Source organism: Pleurodeles waltl, chromosome 3_2 (assembly GCF_031143425.1).
Source record: "Pleurodeles waltl isolate 20211129_DDA chromosome 3_2, aPleWal1.hap1.20221129, whole genome shotgun sequence".
Classification (NCBI taxonomy): Eukaryota; Metazoa; Chordata; class Amphibia; order Caudata; family Salamandridae; genus Pleurodeles; species Pleurodeles waltl.
The window spans coordinates 212,468,768-212,489,486 of record NC_090441.1 but is presented as its reverse complement, the minus strand read 5'-3'; the positions used below and the strand labels follow the sequence as shown (position 1 = coordinate 212,489,486).

At 51.0% G+C, this 20,719-nt stretch overlaps 1 protein-coding gene across 1 annotated transcript; it reads right to left on the bottom strand.

The window, feature by feature from the left end:
- Nucleotides 1–6,592: 6,592 nt before the first annotated feature.
- Nucleotides 6,593–8,332, bottom strand: LOC138286366 (uncharacterized). The gene has a single exon (XM_069226526.1). The coding sequence runs from the start codon at nt 8,330–8,332 to the stop codon at nt 6,593–6,595; it is 1,740 nt and encodes a 579-aa protein (XP_069082627.1).
- Between the last annotated feature and the right edge of the window lie 12,387 nt (nt 8,333–20,719).

Sequence of the window (20,719 nt, the reverse complement as noted above, 5' to 3'; positions counted from 1 at the left end):
GGTAACATGCTAGGCAAGATGGTACTTTCCTACAGTAACAGAATCCATAGTTTGGCTGCTTTTATGGAGCAGATGTTCTATGCATGTTTATTTTCTTGTACGCAGGTATTTTGAGGCAGGGATTCTAGTGCATAGGTTCCTTCGTTGTTTGTATTTGGTGATTTTCATCCTAAGGATAGGTGGCCCTTTGCCATGTACTGCTCTGTGGGTGACACAAAGCAGTTTGAAAGCTGAGTTTTTGGTAACTGGTAACCAGAGTAGGGCCCCCAAAGCAGGGGAGATGTGTGCTTGTGGCTTTACATGTAGGAGGAGTCTAGCGGTACAGTTCTGAATTCTCTGTAATCTCATAGTTGGCAAAGTTGAGCCATAATGTAGACCATTAGCTTAGTTCAGTTTGATAGGACAAGAGAGATAGTAGCTTGGACCTTGTGTGGGAATCCTAGGTGCGGGAAGATGCGTTGCAGGTTTCCATTGAGAGAAAGCTTGACTTGGCTCTGCTGTCCACTTGGGGATTCATTGACAGCTTGGCATCCAGGGTAACTCTGAGGTTTCATACCTCCTTCGTGGAGGTCCTAGAGGCCAGGCGCAGAGAGGGTCATTTGTTTTTCAGTTGCCACATTGGAGTATTTTTGTTTTGGGCGCATTCAGTTTGAGGTGGGTGCATGTCACCCATTGGTCAATGGCCCAGAGGCTACTGAAGATGCCCGCATGCTTGTGGGAGCAATCTCCCTCACATCTGGGGAACTGTGAATATTTCCACCCATGCACCACTTTTTATCTTTGGGCTTGACTTGGGAATGCGAGGACGTCACATAGGTGTGGGTACAAGTTACAGGCTTGACGTGCAGTGACACCCTCCTCTGTATCAAGGTAGATGTTTATGGGGAGCCAAAGATGTAATGCACCTTGAAGGCATGTGACGCAAGAGGTCACGTGGGCTAAGCTGCCCAGTCTTCTGGCAGGATCCAGGATGTTTTTTGGCACAAACGTTGCTGCAAGTTGCCCTTCCTCCTTTTTTGCATGGAGTCAGCACCTGTGACCACAGCAGCCCATTTTGGAGGTGTTTTGTGGAACTGCGCCAGCTATATGAAAGGATCAGCAAACTTTCACAAAAGGAGAGGATAAACCTCTCCTTTTGTGAAAGTAGGGTTTAAGGAGAAACTTTGCTAAATGTATTTTTCTAGAATATTTTTCCGCCTTTGTGCCCATTCGTTTCTCGCACCCAGAGGAGCACTGATCACCTTTCTCTCTCAGACCGGTCTCCAAGCGAGTGCTCGAGGTGACCCCCCCATTCTGATCACAGTTGTGTTGTCATCTAGTTGTATTTCTATAGCGCTTCACATCCAGGACGAGGCGCTGAAGAGCTCTTGGGCCCGATCTATGTGGTTTTGACGCAGGGCAGCGCCGCAGCTCGCCTCTCTGCGCTGCCCTGCGTCACAGGGAACGGGCAGGAGTGCGTCGTGCCACCACGGTGCAAGGTGCCTGTGGTACACACAGGATTGTTTCCTGTGAGACTTTTTCCTTTTTCTCTGTGTGCTGCAGGGTGCAGCAGACATAGAAAGAGGAATAAACAAGGAGAAATACAAAGATTTCTTCTTGTTACGCCTGCTCTGGGGAGGCGTGAGATTTTGGTGCTGCCCCAGGTTTATGTCATTAAGTAAGCCTGGGGCAGCATCAAAACCCATGGGTGTTGTGTGGGAAAACCCACCGCAATGTCAGTGGAATGCCCCCCCGTGCAGAGTAAGGCAACGCAGCGCGTTACGCTGTGTCTTAATCTATATCTATGAGGCCATGAAAAGCCACGCAGGGCGGCTCTACGCATCCTCATATAAATGGCCGGAAGCAATGTGTCTCTCACCAAAGTAACGCTACGGCTGTGCAAGCCTCTCAGAAATGTGCGCCCCTGGTGCTTTGGTGGACAGGTGACACACTACCCTGTAGAATGTGCTTGGTTGGAAGTGTGTGAAACTATCTTTCCATGATGGCCGTGGCTACCACTGCTTCCTGATTGGTTCTGGTCCCAGTTCATATGTTGGGTCTTTACCATCTTCTGTGTTCCAGGTGGTCCTCCATCTTTCTTGTCTTTGGAGGGAGGGCATGCCCTAGATGTGCTTCTTGTAGTGGGGAGGGCCCAGCGACACATGACCTGTGCAGAGTGACACAGTCAGCAGGGGTATCAGACACTCTGTGAGTATTCTTGAGGTTGTGTTTGGATTGAAGATGTCCAGTGGCGTAGATGAGCCTCTGGGCAGAGTGCTTGGAGGAGGCGTGTGTAACCATGGGCACTCAGCGAATCGCTTGCAGGACTGGGGGGATGTGGTTCCATGGTGTACTTGGAGCACTTGCAGGACTGGTGGGGATGTGGTTCCATGGGTGTACGTGGAGCGCTTGCAAGGCTGGTGGTATGTGTTTCCATGGGCGTACTTGGAGCGCTTGCATGGCTGGTGGGATGTGGTTCCATGGGTGTACGTGGAGCGCTTGCAGGTCTGGTGGGATGCGGTTCCATGGGTGTACGTGGAGCGCTTGCAGGGCTGGTGGGATGGGGTTCCATGGGTGTACGTGGAGCACTTGCAGGGCTGGTGGGATGTGGTTCCATGGGTGTACGTGGAGCGCTTGCAGGTCTGGTGGGATGTGGTTCCATGGGTGTACGTGGAGCGCTTGCAGGGCTGGTGGGATGGGGTTCCATGGGAGTATGTGGAGTGTGGAGTGCTTGCAGGGCTGGTGGGATGGGGTTCCATGGGTGTACGTGGAGCGCTTGCAGGGCTGGTCTGATGTGGTTCCATGGGTGTACGTGGAGCGCTTGCAAGGCTGGTGGAATGAGGTTCCATGGTGTACGTGGAGCACTTCCAGGAATGGTGGGATGTGGTTCCATGGGTGTACGTGGAGCGCTTGCAGGGCTGGTGGAATGAGGTTCCATGGTGTACGTGGAGCTCTTCCAGGGCTGGTGGGATGTGGTTCCATGAGTGTACGTGGAGCACTTGCAGGGCTGGTGGGATGTGGTTCCATGGGTGTACATGGAGCGCTCGCAGGGCTGGTGGAATGTGTTTCCATGGGCGTACTTGGAGCGCTTGCATGGCTGGTGGGATGTGGTTCCATGGGTGTACATGGAGCGCTTGCAGGTCTGGTGGGATGTGGTTCCATGGGTGTACTAGGAGGGCTTGCAGGGCTGGTGGGATGTGGTTCCATGGGTGTACGTGGAGCTCTTGCGGGGCTGGTGGGAAGTGGTTCCATGGGTGTACGTGGAGCGCTTGCAGGGCTGGTCTGATGTGGTTCCATGGGTGTACATGGAGCGCTTGCAGGACTGGTGGGATGTGGTTCCATGGGTGTACGTGGAGTGCTTGCAGGGCTGGTCTGATGTGGTCCCATGGGTGTACGTGGAGCGCTTGCAGGGCTGGTGGGATGTGGTTCCATGGGTGTAGGTGGAGCACTTGCAGGGCTGGTGGGATGTGGTTTCATGGGTGTAGGTGGAGAGCTTGCAGGGCTGGTGGGATGTGGTTTCATGGGTGTAGGTGGAGCGCCTGCAGGGCTGGTGGGATGTGGTTCCATGGGTGTACGTGGAGCGCTTGCAGGGCTTGTGGGATGTGGTTCCATGGGTGTAGGTGGAGCACTTGCAGGGCTGGTGGGATGTGGTTCCATGGGTGTACGTGGAGCTCTTGCAGGGCTGGTGGGAAGTGGTTCCATGGGTGTACGTGGAGCGCTTGCAGGGCTGGTCTGATGTGGTTCCATGGGTGTAGGTGGAGCGCTTGCAGGGCTGGTGGGATGTGGTCCCATGGGTGTACGTGGAGCACTTGCAGGGCTGGTGGGATGTGGTTCCATGGGTGTACGTGGAGCGCTTGCAGGGCTGGTGGGATGTGGTTCCATGGGTGTACATGGAGCGCTTGCAGGTCTGGTGGGAAGTGGTTCCATGGGTGTACGTGGAGCTCTTGCAGGGCTGGTGGGAAGTGGTTCCATGGGTGTACGTGGAGCGCTTGCAGGGCTGGTGGGATGTGGTTCCATGGGTGTAGGTGGAGCACTTGCAGGGCTGGTGGGATGTGGTTTCATGGGTGTAGGTGGAGAGCTTGCAGGGCTGGTGGGATGTGGTTTCATGGGTGTAGGTGGAGCGCCTGCAGGGCTGGTGGGATGTGGTTCCATGGGTGTACGTGGAGCGCTTGCAGGGCTTGTGGGATGTGGTTCCATGGGTGTAGGTGGAGCACTTGCAGGGCTGGTGGGATGTGGTTCCATGGGTGTACGTGGAGCTCTTGCAGGGCTGGTGGGAAGTGGTTCCATGGGTGTACGTGGAGCGCTTGCAGGGCTGGTCTGATGTGGTTCCATGGGTGTAGGTGGAGCGCTTGCAGGGCTGGTGGGATGTGGTCCCATGGGTGTACGTGGAGCACTTGCAGGGCTGGTGGGATGTGGTTCCATGGGTGTACGTGGAGCGCTTGCAGGGCTGGTGGGATGTGGTTCCATGGGTGTACATGGAGCGCTTGCAGGTCTGGTGGGAAGTGGTTCCATGGGTGTACGTGGAGCTCTTGCAGGGCTGGTGGGAAGTGGTTCCATGGGTGTACGTGGAGTGCTTGCAGGGCTGGTCTGATGTGGTTCCATGGGTGTAGGTGGAGCACTTGCAGGGCTGGTGGGATGTGGTCCCATGGGTGTACGTGGAGCGCTTGCAGGGCTGGTGGGATGTGGTTCCATGGGTGTAGGTGGAGCACTTGCAGGGCTGGTGGGATGTGGTTCCATGGGTGTAGGTGGAGAGCTTGCAGGGCTGGAGGGATGTGGTTCTATGGGTGTATGTGGAGCGCTTGCAGGGCTGGTGGGATGTGGTTCCATGGGTGTACGTGGAGCGCTTGCAGGTCTGGTGGGAAGTGGTTCCATGGGTGTACGTGGAGCGCTTGCAGGACTGGTGGGATGTGGTTCCATGGGTGTAGGTGGAGCACTTGCAGGGCTGGTGGGATGTGGTTCCATGGGTGTAGGTGGAGCACTTGCAGGGCTGGTGGGATGTGGTTCCATGGGTGTAGGTGGAGCACTTGCAGGGCTGGTGGGATGTCGTTCCATGGGTGTAGGTGGAGCACTTGCAGGGCTGGTGGGATGTGGTTCCATGGGTGTAGGTGGAGCTCTTGCAGGGCTGGTGGTATGTGGTCCCATGGGTGTACGTGGAGCGCTTGCAGGGCTGGTGGGATGTGGTTCCATGGGTGTAGGTGGAGCACTTGCAGGACTGGTTGGATGTGGTTCCATGGGTGTACGTGGAGCGCTTGCAAGGCTGGTGGGATGTGGTTCCATGGGTGTACATGGAGCACTTGCAGGGCTGGTGGGATGTGGTTCCATGGGTGTAGGTGGAGCACTTGCAGGGCTGGTGGGATGTGGTTTCATGGGTGTAGGTGGAGCGCCTGCAGGGCTGGTGGGATGTGGTTCCACGGGTGTACGTGGAGAGCTTGCAGGGCTGGTGGGATGTCGTTCCATGGGTGTAGGTGGAGCGCTTGCCTTGATACTGAATTTCAGATTAGTTCACATCTGTGGAGTAGGGAGTGTGGGGCCCCTAAGTGAAGCCAGTTTACACATTCTGTGTAGGGCAGAACTAAGGCTATGGTGGCGAGAGCTATCCAAGGGTCAAGGAGTGATGCAGGTTGACGCTGGACTTGGAAGAGGGGGTTCATTGCCAGGAGCAGGGAATGCTGTGGTTTGACTCTGGAGTTGGAAGAGGGGGCTCATTGCCAGGAACAGGGAATGCTGTGGGTTGTGTCTGAACTGGGGAGGGGCTCATTGTCAGTAGCAGGGAATGCTTTAGACTAATCCTAGACTGTAGAGAGGGGCTCATTGCCAGGAACAGGGAATTCTGTGGTTTGAGTCTGAACTGGAAAGGGGGCTCATTGTCAGTAGCAGGGAATGTTTTAGACTAATCCTAGATTGTAGAGAGGGACTCATTGCCAGGAGCAGGGAATTATGTGGTTTGACTCTGGGTTGGGTGAGGGTCATTGCCAGGAGCAGGGAATGCTGTTGTTGACTCTGGGATGGGGCTCATTGCCAGGAGCAGGGAATGCTGTGGTTCACTCTGGCCTTGAAAGAGCGCCCATTGCCAGGAACAGGGAATGCTGTGGTTGACTGTGGAGTGGGGAAAGGGCTCATTGCCAGGAACAGGGAATGCTGTGTTTGGACTCTGGACTGGAGGGGGCTTATTGTCAGGAACAGGGAATGCTGTGGTTGACTCTGTACTGGAGGGGGCTCATTGCCCGGAGGAGGGAATGCTGGGGTTGTCTCTGTACCGGAGGGGGCTCATTGCCCGGAGGAGGGAATGCTGGCGTTGTCTCTGTACTGGAGGGGGCTCATTAACCGGAGGAGGGAATGCTGTGGTTGGCTCTGGACTGGAGGGGCTCTTTGCCCGGAGGAGGGAATGCTGTGGTTGACTCTGGACTTGAGGAGGCTCATTGCCTGGGGGAGGGAATGCTGTGGTTGACTCTGGACTGGAGGGGGCTCTTTGCCCGGAGGAGGGGATGCTGTGGTTGACTCTGGACTGGAGGGGGCTCATTGCCCGGGGAAAGGAATGCTTTGGTTGACTCTGGACTGGAGGGGGCTCTTTGCCCCAGAGGAGGGAATGCTGTGGTTGACTCTGGGAAGGGGCTCATTGCCCGGAGGAGGGAATGCTGTGGTTGACTCTGGACTGGAAGGGGCTCTTTGCCCGGAGGAGGGAATGCTGGGGTTGTCTCTGGACTGGAGGGGGCTCATTAACCGGAGGAGGGAATGCTGTGGTTGACTCCGGACTGGAGGGGCTCTTTGCCCGGAGGAGGGAATGCTGGGGTTGACTCTGGACTGGAGGGGGCTCTTTGCCCGGAGGAGGGGATGCTGTGGTTGACTCTGGACTGGAGGGGACTCTTTGCCCGGAGGAGGGAATGCTGGGGTTGTCTCTGGACTGGAGGGGGCTCATTGCCCGGGGGAGGGAATGCTGTGGTTGTCTCTGTACTGGAGGGGGCTCATTGCCCGGGGGAGGGAATGCTGTGGTTGACTCTGGACTGGAGGGGCTGTTTGCCCGGAGGAGGGAATGCTGTGGTTGACTCTGGACTGGAGGGGCTCTTTGCCTCGAGGAGGGAATGCTGTTGTTGACTCTGGACTGGAGGGGCTGTTTGCCCCGAGGAGGGAATGCTGTGGTTGACTCTGGACTGGAGGGGCTGTTTGGCCGGAGGAGGGAATGCTGTGGTTGACTCTGGACTGGAGGGGGCTCTTTGCCCGGAGGAGGGAATGCTGTGGTTGACTCTGGACTGGAGGGGGCTCTTTGCCCGGAGGAGGTAATGCTGGGGTTGTCTCTGGACTGGAGGGGGCTCATTGCCCGGGGGAGGGAATGCTGGGGTTGTCTCTGTACTGGAGGGGGCTCATTAACCGGAGGAGGGAATGCTGTGGTTGACTCTGGACTGGAGGGGCTCTTTGCCCGGAGGAGGGAATGCTGGGGTTGACTCTGGACTGGAGGGGGCTCTTTGCCCGGAGGAAGGAATGCTGTGGCTGACTCTGTACTGGAGGGGGCTCTTTGCCCGGAGGAGGGAATGCTGTGGTTGACTCTGGACTGGAGGGGCTCATTGCCCGGGGGAGGGAATGCTGTGGTTGACTCTGGACTGGAGGGGGCTCTTTGCCCGGAGGAGGGAATGCTGTGGTTGACTCTGGACTGGAGGGGCTCATTGCCCGGGGGAGGGAATGCTGTGGTTGACTGTGGACTGGAGGGGGCTCTTTGCCCGGAGGAGGGAATGCTGGGGTTGACTCTGGACTGGAGGGTCTTTGCCCGGAGGAGGGAATGCTGTGGCTGACTCTGTACTGGAGGGGGCTCTTTGCCCGGAGGAGGGAATCCTGTGGTTGACTCTGGACTGGAGGGGCTCATTGCCCGGGGGAGGGAATGCTGTGGTTGACTGTGGACTGGAGGGGGCTCTTTGCCCGGAGGAGGGAATGCTGTGGTTGACTCTGGACTGGAGGGGGCTCTTTGCCCGGAGGAGGGAATGCTGTGGTTGACTCTGGACTGGAGGGGGCTCTTTGCCCGGAGGAGGGAATGCTGTGGTTGACTCTGGACTGGAGGGGGCTCTTTGCCTCGAGGAGGGAATGCTGTGGTTGACTCTGGACTGGAAGGGGCTCTTTGTCCGGAGGAGGGAATGCTGTGGTTGACTCTGGACTGGAGGGGCTGTTTGCCCCGAGGAGGGAATGCTGTGGTTGACTCTGGACTGGAGGGGCTGTTTGGCCGGAGGAGGGAATGCTGTGGTTCACTCTGGACTGGAGGGGGCTCTTTGCCCGGAGGAGGGAATGCTGTGGTTGACTCTGGACTGGAGGGGGCTCTTTGCCCGGAGGAGGTAATGCTGGGGTTCTCTCTGGACTGGAGGGGGCTCATTGCCCGGGGGAGGGAATGCTGGGGTTGTCTCTGTACTGGAGGGGGCTCATTAACCGGAGGAGGGAATGCTGTGGTTGACTCTGGACTGGAGGGGCTCTTTGCCCAGAGGAGGGAATGCTGGGGTTGACTCTGGACTGGAGGGGGCTCTTTGCCCGGAGGAGGGAATGCTGTGGCTGACTCTGTACTGGAGGGGGCTCTTTGCCCGGAGGAGGGAATGCTGTGGATGACTCTGGACTGGAGGGGCTCATTGCCCAGGGGAGGGAATGCTGTGGTTGACTCTGGACTGGAGGGGGCTCTTTGCCCGGAGGAGGGAATGCTGTGGTTGACTCTGGACTGGAGGGGGCTCTTTGCCCGGAGGAGGGAATGCTGTGGTTGACTCTGGACTGGAGGGGGCTCTTTGCCAGGATGACTGCTTGAGACTAAGCCTGGCCTGGGGAGAGGCGGTCATTGCCCTCGGTGGGGGTGCTGGGTTTGGTCTATCCCCCCCCCCCTCTGTTTCCCCATCCATTAGGGTGTTTGTAACCCCATCACGCACTGAAGCTCGTTTAATCCCCAGGCTCAGCGAGGTCACGTAGACCCCTCGTCGCTCCTTGTTTATTTGCTTAGCCCAGGAGCGGCCTGGGGCTTAGATTACAGGCTTCGAGGAGCTGAGCCCTGGGTATGAGAGGTAAAATGGAGGAGGGAGAGTCAGTGGGTTCAGTGACGTCAGAGAGTACACCCTCCACTCCAGAGCTCATGTGTACAGCATGTAACATGTCATAAACCTACTCCCGTGGCTTTACTCTCCCAGGACAGCACACATGTGTTTCGTGCAGTGGACTTTATCAAGGTTGTAATACAATGAGAGTAGTGCTCGTTAAGGAGTTTATCAATGCTGTAATACAATGGTGGTAGTGCGCGCGATGGGCATTATCAGGGCTGTAATACAATGATAGTAGTGCTAGTGATGGACTTTAGCAATGCTGTAATACAATGACAGTAGTGCTCGTGATGCACTTTATCAATAGTGTAATACGACGGTAGTAGTGCTCGTGATGGAGTTCATCAAGGCTGTAATAGAACGATAGCAGTGCTGGTGTAGGCATTACTCCCTCCCTGCATTGTGCTGATGTGACAGTCACACGTCGCGCTGCTGTACAGGAGTGAGTGGTCCAGAGGCTGGTACTGTGCCCCAGTGGGTACCGGCAGTAAGGGGGGGGGGGGGGGGGGGGTGGAGGATGATGTGCGGAAGAAGCTTGTCCCCCCCGTCCCGTGCACATGCAGCGGGGGGGGGGGGGGTAGTACACACTCCTACAGAGGGGGCGGCATCTGCTCCCCCAGTTAGAACAGAAGGAAGACGGCTCCCGGCAGCCATCTTCCGAGGTTTGTAGCGCCGAGGAGGCCTTCAGTCACCCATAGACAGGCATGATGGACAGACTGAGAGCCGGAGGGCACCGGAGGACACACTGACCCGTGTCAAAGGAAAGGGCAGGGACCTGTCGCTGCGGCTCCTGTCCTCCCAACCTGTAGCTGCCGTGACAAGGCGGACCCCCCTGGACCATGGTGCAGGGGGGTCTGCCTGTGGGAATGGTTGTTTCTGTGCAGGGACTTCATGCACAAAGACAATCAATGCAGGCGTTTTACTCCTATGGAAAGAGAAAACAAACATTTCCAATGCAATGGGTCTCACGTTTGCTCAGCTTAGCTAACCTTACTTTTCTCGCCACATAAATTGAAAATGAAAATAAAACAGTTTTACATAAGTAACGGTACTTTTCTTGCCATATAAACTGAAAAGTAAAAGATTCACATAAGCGAGCTGACGGCCACCATCAGTGCAAAGCAGACACACAAAGGGAAATAAAAGTCTGCTTGCAGTGAAACGTATCGGCAAAAGTGCAATTATCCATGTAACAGGATTGATGTCATGGAAAGCGCTCGACTACTGCCTCCGCGAGATCGTGCTGAGAAATAAAGAGAAAAAGGAGTCCAGAAACCAGACGGAAAACATCGAGCCAGTTTGGTGCTTCCTTTTATAGGACCAAACAAATGAAACGGAATAAGAAAACAGTCTGAGTGACTGCATGTGTTTGTCGGCTGCTCCCCTTCTCCATGGATACAAAGCATCTGTTTGAAGCGCACACCAGATTACCATAGACTTTCCAGACAACCGGTTTCATACTTCAGGCCAGGCTGCCACTAAGCAACTACACATTTTGGACACGTCTGTGTCTTTTCAAATGCAAAGTAAGTGGCTTTTCAAAGTACCTCAATTTCGTAGAGCGCTGAAGATAATCCATTTGTCCCTAAAACCTCTGCCTCAGACCTGTAGCAACTGTTATTAATCTACACATTACTGACTCGAATTGACCTGGCTACATTTTTCACCAGGTTAGATGTGGCACCTATGATTTGCTCAGCATAAAAGTAGAAGATGAATGGAAAATACTAGGGGCCATATTTATACTTTTTGACGCAAAACTGCGCTAACGCAGTTTTGCGCCAAAAAAATTAGCGCTGGCTAACGCCATTCTGAAGCACCATGCGGGCGCCGTATTTATTGAATGGCGTTAGCCGGCGTTAGTCGACCGGCGCTGCCTGGTGTGCGTGAAAAAAAAACACGTACACCAGGCAGCGCCGGCGTAGGGAAAAATGGCGTTTGGGTGTCCAAAAATGGGGCAAGTCAGGCTGAGGCAAAAAAATCGTCTTAACCCGATTTGCGCCATTTTTTTTCGGCGCCCAGACGCCATTAACATGACTCCTGTCTTAGCAAAGACAGGAGTCATGCCCCCTTGCCCAATGGCCATGCCCAGGGGACTTGTGTCCCCTGGGCATGGTCATTGGGCATAGTGGCATGTAGGGGGGCACAAATCAGGCCCCCCTATGCCACAAAAAAAAAAAATTACAAAAAAAACTTACCACAACTTACCTTTTCTTCCGTGGGATGGGTCCCTCCAGCCTTGGGTGTCCTCCTGGGGTGGGCAAGGGTGGCAGGGGGTGTCCCTGGGGGCTTGGGAGGGCACCTCTGGGCTCATTCTGAGCCCACAGGTCCCTTAACGCCTGCCCTGACCCAGGCGCTAAAATCCGGCGCAAATGCGGGTTTTTTAGTCCCGCCCACTCCCGGGCGTCATTTTTGCCCGGGAGTATAAATCCGACGCAATAGCATCGGAGTCATTTTTTAAGGCGGGAACGCCTACCTTGCATATCATTAACGCAAGGAAGGTGTTCACGCCAAAAAATGACGCTAACTCCATGAACTTTGGCGCTAGACGCGTCTAACGCCAAAGTATAAATATGGAGTTAGTTTTGCGTCGAATTTGTGTCGAAAAAAACGATGCAAATTCGGCGCAAACGGAGTATAAATATGCCCCTAGGGGTGGCCAGAATATTCTGTTGCGCCCGCGGAATTGGTTGAACACAATTTTACTCTTGAAACGCAGAGTTCCGGCCAAATTCTGGCACTTGCCACATGGTGAAATTTTTTCACACACACAGCTCTAGAATGGTAAGTTGGCGAGCTTGAGTGAGATTCGGCATCCCCGAGCGAGATTTACAGGCGCTAGTAAGACATCCGGTGAGATTTTTGTAACTTGAGGGATCGCGACCATTCGCAGTCAGAAGGCTGGTTACTTCTCGATTAGAAAACCTACTCGAGCAGCAGCAAAACAACTCACGAAGCTGCACCCTCTGGCGCATCACGCGGTGCCATTCGCGCAGATTTTTCAGGACAGGCCCTGCTACAGGCACTAGACCACAGCACAAGAAGCGCAATATGCTTATTTCTGCCTGTTGGCGGAACTCCGCGAAAACTCGCTGAGTTTGTATGTGACTCTGGAGTCAAATCCCGCGTGTTCCTCCCACCCCTCGAAAATACTCACTAGCGCCATTATGAGTATTTGGTAATGCTTTTACCCCAAGCAGTTTAAACTTTATGTACATAACATCTTTCATGATACAATTAGATTATACGTTTGGATGACATCTTGTTTTTTTCTGAGTTTTTGGAAGAACACACACAACTGTTGAAGAAGTGATGCAGAGTTTATGAAAGCGCGCCTTGTGTGCAAAATTGAGAAAGTTTGTGCGCATCTTCTACCTCCTTCCTATGTTTTGTCATTTCATACAAAGATATTCATATGTTTCCTTTGAAAGTCTTTCAAGTTATGGATTGTCCTCAACCGAGAAATGTTAAGGAAACTTAACTGTTCCTAGAGTTTTCTAACTTCTAGAGACACTCGGCCTGGGTGACATGTCTGCTATGCTGGTGTAATCTCACATTAGTATGCTAATTTTCACACTTGTTATGCAAAGGCACCATAATTATGCTATTATGCCACGTCGCGTAGTTACGTGGCGCTTGTGGCAAAAACTTAGCGCAAGTGCATGGGAACAACACAAACGAGCAGAACAGGAGCTGCTGCTGTCTGAAGTGCTTGTGTTTTTTTTGTTTTGTCTGAGTTTTACTTTAAAATACAGCATCCAGGCGACAGTTTTGCATTTTTCACAATTGATTTGCGTAATTATGCAGAACCAATTGCACACATTTCGAACACCTCTAACACAGACTTCATTGACAGCTTTTCATCCATTGTAACCCCTAGAGCTCAACTTGCTAAGGCTCAAGGTCTGTTTAGATGGAGACCTGAACTGTAAGAGGCCAGGTCTGTGGTACCCTGACACCAGTTTACCCTTTGTTATAGTACCTGGCACTTCTATCACAAAGAGACCACAAGAACAGGCTTTACATCCGGTGGATTTCTTCTGTTTTTTATTGTGTTTTCACTTCTACAGCAGGGAGAAGATACAGAAAGGCTGATGGTCTCTTAAGAGGAGATGATCCAGGTGGAACAACCCCAGGGACATCTCATATGCTGGCACTCAACACCACCAGAGCGAAGGACTCTGATTATTTCAAGAAATGTCACACATCTGCCCAAATGAAAGCATGAAATCAGACACCCCTGGGCTGGTTACCCCTTTCTTACTTCTGACAGACCCTGGAAAAGAATTTACAGGGGTTTTATTACAGACCTTCCCCTTTCAAAGAAGTACAGAGGCACTTTGGTTACTGTAGATTTCTCAGTGAAATACACCCATCTTGTACCTCTCTCCAAGATTCCTGGTGATCCAGAACCTTCTAGGTGTTCTCAGCAGAACTTGTCTGTTTCCATGGTCTGCCTTGGCTCATCTTCACTGACAGAGGTTGCTTAAACGTCAGAAATCTGGGCAGTATTTCTGAGAGTATTATACTCAAACAGTCACTAGCCCAACACCTATCACCCCCTCACGTTTCTTTGTGCCTACAGCTTTTACTCACAGTTACAATCTCAGTCCGGTGCACCCCGGTTCCCTAAGTGTCAATTCTTTTGTTGTTAATACCACTGAACAGGCAGAGATATGCACCACCAACATCACACTGTTACAACCATGACAATATAGACTATTCAGGCCCCTAAAGCTCAGAGAATGGCTTAGGTGCAGGTATAATTAATTTTTATTGTATATAGAATTAATAAACAACTGTTGTGCTCATCTCTAAATTAGATAAACAGCGCCACTATGTGGAAGACTGTCATAAGTGCCAGTGTTTACAATTGAATACCGGTGCCGAGCACCAGCAACCACTGGCTCAAATTAAGCCCTGAGATAGGGAAGAAGAGGAGAATTGGTACTGTCAGGACTAGAGGGAGCATGTGTCATGTAGTCGCCGGCCCAGCTTGACTTTTAAGGAGGCCCCAGTCAAATTTAAATTAACCTGGCGTCATTTGTGTAATGTCAGGAATGTTATGTTATACATGCTACATGAAATTCCTGGAATTGCGCCATGTTGTTCATTACATAATTATAAAGCAGGAACAACAAGAATGAAGAGAATGCAAGCAGTTATTCATGAAACTTGTGTTTTCGTCGCTTTATTTTTTTTTGGAGCAACATGTGTCCTCATGTCTAAAATCAGCACTTCAAGAATATGCTCCTTGGACATTACATAAATTCAGTAGTGGGCTGAATAATCCTACTTAACCTTCTTCAAATCAGAATCAGACGTTCTTCCGCCTGCTATCGTGGCACACGACCAGCTTCCATTCTTCCTGCTTATTGAGACGGCCCTAGGTTCACGGTCCTCTGGCGAACTAAACTCAGGGCCATTTTATGACCCTTTTTGCATTGCGTTTGCAGCACGCAATGTGGTACATGCACGACGTAAACCTTAAGTGAGCCTGCAGGCCTCCAAACGGGAATGCCGAAGAATGGAGAAGACCTGGCGCCTTACACCCACCGAATCCAACCACATCGCCCACAAGACTGCCATCCGCAAACATCACCAGCTGATCCGCACCACCAAAAGAACCTACTACAAAAGCCGCATAGACACCAAAGCTCACAACAACAAACAGCTCTTCGGCATCATCAAAGAACTTTCCAACCCCAGGCCCTGCTCCTAACAACCCCCGTCATCACAGGAGCTCTGCAACTCCCTCGCCACTTACTTCCGTCGAAAGATCGAAGACATCCACAACAGCTTCAAACCCCAGACCCACCAGCCAACCACAGACAAACACGAACCCAACGCACCAAGACCACCAACCCTCTATGCTCCTAGACCCACGTCAACAACGAAGACACCATCAACACCATGGCCTCCATCCACTCCGGCTCCCCCTCGGACCTCTGCCTGCACCAGATCTTCAACAAAGCCAGCAACATCATCGCCCCCCACCTCTGCACCATCATCAACAGCTCCTTCGAGACAGCCACCTTTCCGGAGAGCTGGAAACACGCCGACGTCAACGCCCTGTTGAAGAAACCCAAAGTGGACCCAGATGACCCCAAAAACTACCAGCCCATCTCCCTCCTCCCCTTCCCAGCAAAGGTCATTGAGAAAATCGTGAACAGCCAACATCCAGGAAACATCCTGCTTCCTGGAAGACAGCAAAGCGCTCGATACCTCCCAATCCGGATTTCGCAAGAACCACAGCACGGAGACGCACTTATTGCTGCCACTGATGACATCAGGACCATGCTCGACGAAGGCGAAACCGCAGCGCTCATCCTCCTGGACCTCTCTGCAGCCTTCAACACCGTTTGTCACCACACCCTTCGAACACGCCTCCACAACGCCGGGATCCGCTGCAAGGCCCTCGACTGGATCTCTTCATTCCTCTCCGTCAGAACCCAGAGAGTCCAACTTCCGCCCTACCTGTCCGAATCCTCCAAAACCATCTGTAGCGTCCCCCAGGGATCCTCCCTCAGCCCAACACTTTTCAACGTTTACATGGCTCCTCTCGCCAACATCGCACGATCCCACCACATCAACATAGCATCCTACGCAGATGACACCCAGTTGATCATCTCCTTCACAAAAGACCCCACAACCGCAAGAAACAACCTCCACAATGGACTTCACGCCATCGCCAACTGGATGGAATCAAGCCGCCTCAAGCTAAACACAGACAAAACAGAGATCCTCATCCTCGGCAGCAACCCCGCCGCCTGGAGCGACTCCTGGTGGCCTACCTCCCTAGGAGCCGCGCCGCTCCCCCTACCAAAGATTGGGACCTGGGAATCATCCTGAACTCAGCACTCAGCATGATTCAACAGGTCAACGCAGTCTCCTCTTCCTGTTACAACACCCTCCGCATGCCCTGCAAGATTTTCAAGTGGATTCCCGTAGAAACAAGAAAGACAGTCACCCACGCCCTAGTCAGCAGCCGACTGGACTTCGGCAATGCACTCTATGCAGGAACTACGGCCAAACTACAAACGAAAATGCAACGTATCCAAAATGCCTCTGCCCGACTCATCCTCGACGTCCCACGCCGCAACCACATCCCAGCCCACCTCAGAGACCTACACTGGCTACCCGTATCGAAGAGGATTACCTTCAAACTACTCACCCATGCACACAAAGCCCTCCACAACACAGGTCCGGCCTACCTCAACGACAGACTCACCTTCCACACCCCCATCCCCCAGCTCCGCTCCACCAGCCTCGCCCTCGCCCCCGTCCCCCGCATTCGCTGCACCACTGCCGGAGAAAGATCCTTCTCTCACCTCGCCACCAAGACCTGGAACTCCCTACCGCTCCGCCTACGCCAGACCCAGGACCTCCTGACTTTCAGGAAATGCCTCAAGACATGGCTATTCAACCAGTAGCTCCCCCCCCAGCGCCTTGAGACCCTGATGGGTGAGTAGCGCGCTCTATAAATTATTTGATTGATTGATTTATGAAGCCACCCAAGGCCACCTTGAGTAACGCAGCTCAAACCACTGCATTTCATACTCTGCGCCAGGGAGGCGATTCCATGTGTGTATTGCGGGGGTGTTCTTAGGCAATGTCCATGGATTTTGAGTCACTCCCAGATTTAACAGAAGTGGTAGGCCTGGGAATGCGTCAAAAACATATGCCTCCCAGTTGAGGAGTAACAAGGAGAAATAGCTTTATTTCTCCTTGTTCTGTCCTCTTTCTATATGTGCTGCATCCTGCAGCACACATAGAAAGAGGAAAAAGCCTTGCAGGATTGTTTTTGTGCAGGAACGTTCTCCTCTCTGCACAAAACAATCCTGGATGCGATGGACGCACCCTTGCACCATGCTACTAGGGTGCCTGCATTGGTGCTAGGCTGACTAAGGGGCCCATCACAGAGGAAAAGGCAGGAATGTGCTGTATTATTTTAAATACAGTGCATTCCTGCCCTTTCCCTGTCGCAGTGCAGCGCAGCGAGGTGACGTGCTGCGCCGCACTGCGTGACTATCCCCATGAATATTGTATTGTATTGTATTGTAATCATATTTATATAGCGCTTACTACCCCTGACGAGGCGTCAAAGCGCTTTTCGATGAGTAGCACGCTACTCCGGAACCCAACAAGGATTAGTGATGGATTAGTATCGTTAAATAATGAGTACAGTTTTAGTATTATTATGAGTTCATCTGAGCTGCGGATATGAGAGTTTGTTAGTTAGACTGGAGTAATGGAGGGGTGGAGGAGAAAAGAAATCCAGAAGTGTTAATTGGAAGTATATCCTTCATTTACTCAACCCAAAGGCTTGGGATGAGTAAAGGGGGGCGGAGGGGGAAGAGTATGTGGAAGGGTTAGGGGGAGCATAGTAGCAGTGGGAGATGAATGCAGGAGAATTTAGTAGGGTTGTGTGGCAGGTCACAGAGGTAGAGTGAGGTTTGGTGAGTTAGATGTGGAAGCGGAGGGAAGAGCTTAGGCAGAGATATTTAGGAGATGAAAGTGGTAGAAGGGATTTGGGATGAGTCAGAGTGAGAATGGAGGATAGTTTGATGGAGACATGACATATGATGATGGGTAGATAAGTGTGATAAGAGGAGAGCAGGAATTCATAGATATCTAGTATAACAACCCAACCAGGAGCCATGCAATGATCCACGAACGTGCCAAGCACAGAAACAACATATACACATACATATATATATATATATATATATATATATATATATATATATATATATATATATATATATACACACACACATGAATACACACACATATGCACATACAATACATAATTAGAATCATGGGTATAAAATACTTAGTCAGACAGGTTTAAAGAGTGTGTGTGTATTTTATTGTTATGACATAGTAGCAATACATATTTTCCAAAGAAACTATAAATAAATAGAAATATACATATAATCTGAAAAAAAATATTTATCCACATAGGCATATGCAGTTCATATTTGTTTGAAAAAGGTGGTTATGAAGGAAAGAGCCAACTCTTGAGTAGTTTTCTGAAGACAAGAAAGTTATCTGTGGCTCTTATAGTTGGGGGTAATGAATTCCATAGTTTGGCTGCTTGGACGGAGACGGATGTACCACCTATAGTCTTTTTCTTGTATGGTGGTGTTCTAAGGCGGGGTGCCAATCTTGAGCGGAGGGTTCTTTGTTGGATGTATTTGGTAATTTTCTTTCTGATAAAAAGCGGTCCTGTTCCATGTATAGCTTTGTGGGTGATACAAAGCAGCTTGAAAGTGCATCTTCTGGCAACGGGTAACCGGTGTCGTGCTCTCAAGGCAGGGGAGATGTGGGCTTGCGGCTTTATATGTAGTAGTAGCCTGGCTGCGGAATTCTGGATACGTTGTAGTTTTTTCATAACAGATAGAGATGATCCATGGTAGAGGCTATTGGCATAATCCAGTTTGGATAGTACAAGCGAGATAGTAGCTTGCACCTTGTGTGGAAATCCGAGGTGGGGGAAGATGCGTTGTAAAGTCTTTAAGGTGATGAAGCTTGTGCGTGCTAATTTGTCTACTTGGGCATTCATAGTTAACTTGGAATCCATGGTGATTCCTAGGTTTTTAACTTCCTTGGATAATTGAGGAGGTGGTCCGAGATCATCAGGCCAGACGCACAGAGGGTCATAATTTTTCCAGTCACCACATATGAGTATTTCTGTTTTGGAGGTATTTAGTTTGAGATGACTCCAGGTCATCCACTAATCAACGGCTCTGAGGCAACTGAAGATTGTTTGAGTTTTCAATGTTTTTGGGGCCTTCTAAATTAAGTAGTATTTGTGTGTCATCTGCGTAGTTGTAGCATGTGAGATGGAAATCATTGATCAGTTCTGGTAAAGATATCATGTAGATGTTTAAAAGCAAAGGTGAGATGATTGACCCTTGGGGGACCCCTGCTTTAGTGAGGTAGGGTTCGGACGAGAAGGGGGGCGTGTGGATGATATTTGATCTTTTTTGAAGATAGAAAGTAATCCAGTCGAGAGCAATCCCTTGTATGCCGGCTTCGTGGAGTCTTTGAGTTAGGGTGTCATGGTCAACCGTATCAAAGGCAGCTGAGAGGTCCAAGAGAAGTAGTGCAGCAACTCCATTTCGGTCGACTGTGTTTTTAAGATCGTCCCAGATTGCTATGAGTGCTGATTCAGTGCTTCTTCCTGGGCGGAATCCAGTTTGGAAGTCTGAAAGTATAGAATTGTCTTCAATGAATTGTGACATCTGGGCGAATGCTGCTCTTTCTATCAATTTGCCCAGGAAAGGTCCATTTGTGATTGGTCTGTAGTTGTTGGGGTCTTGCGGGTCTAGGTTTGTTTTCTTTAATAAAGGTTGTATGTATGCCTTTTTCAGGTTTGCAGGAAAAGTTCCTGAAGTTAAAGAGTTGTTGATGATTCTTCTTACAGGTGTGGCAGCAGAAGTAGATAGCAGGATGTTCTTGAAGATTTGTGGTGGGCAAGGGTCAGAAGGGCAACCAGAAGGTCTGCTTGCTTTGACCAAATCCATAAATTCATCCTGGGATATTTGTTTGAAGGACTGTAGAGGTTGGGTTGGTTTATTCTTAAAGGGTATTTTAGGAAAGGGGTTGGTGCTGATGGTTTTCTTCTCTTTTAAATAGGAGTCCAATGTGTCTGCCTTGGTTGTGTAGTGAGTTGCCAATTTGTTTGTGAAATCTTGAGTGGTGGGATGACTTCCTTCCATGCATGTAGGTTTTCGAAATTCATTGAGAATTTTATAAAATTCCTTGGTTGTAGATTGAGCATTTTGAATTCTGTCTGAATAGTATCTTTTTTTAGCTTTTTTGATTGATGATTTGTATATCCTGTTAAGTTTGTGTAGCTGCAGTTTGTCTTGACTGTTGTTTATTTTGAGCCAGGTCCGCTGCAACTTTCTGATTTGTTGCTTTATCTTTTTAAGTTCTGTGTTTCTCCAAGGTGTTGGTTTTCTTTTGTCATGTTTAGTTTTTCTGAGTGGTATTAGGACATCAAAAGCTTCCTGTAGCCACTCATAAAGTTTTGGTACAGAATTAATTGTATTTAGATCTGTGTTTGCTGTTAGTTGTGTTTCTAAGTGATCCAAATTGAGTTTGCTCCATGGTCGATAGGTGTATGTATGTAAGTGGTTGTGGGGTGTGTTGATTTGTGGAGTTGTCTGTCGGAAAGTTATCAGATGGTGATCTGACCAGGTGGTTGGTGTGATGCTATGAATAGTAACGAGTTCAGGCTCAGCAAAAATGACATCTAGGATGTGACCAGCGATGTGTGTGGGATTGTGTACAATCTGATGTAGGTTCAATGCGACTAGGCCAGTGGCGATAGCCTTTGGATGGGGTATATTGGGTTTGTCAAACCAAATGTTTAGATCCCCAAGAATGCATAGATTGGAGTATAGTGTAATAAGGTTTGAGACTGTGTCAAGAAAAGCATCTGGGAAAGTGGAGTTGTTAGGTGGAGGTCTGTAAAGGAGGAGAAAGTTACAGGAGGAAGTTGGAGTAGGGTGGCATCTGGTAAGGAGGGCTTCCCAACCTTGTATGGAGATGTTGTCTGTTTTACTGAGGTTCATTGCCTGTTTGAATATAATAGCTAGTCCACCTCCTCTCTTTCCTATACTGTTTTGGGTGATGGTTTGATAGCCCGGAGGAAGGGCTTCGTGCAACACTGG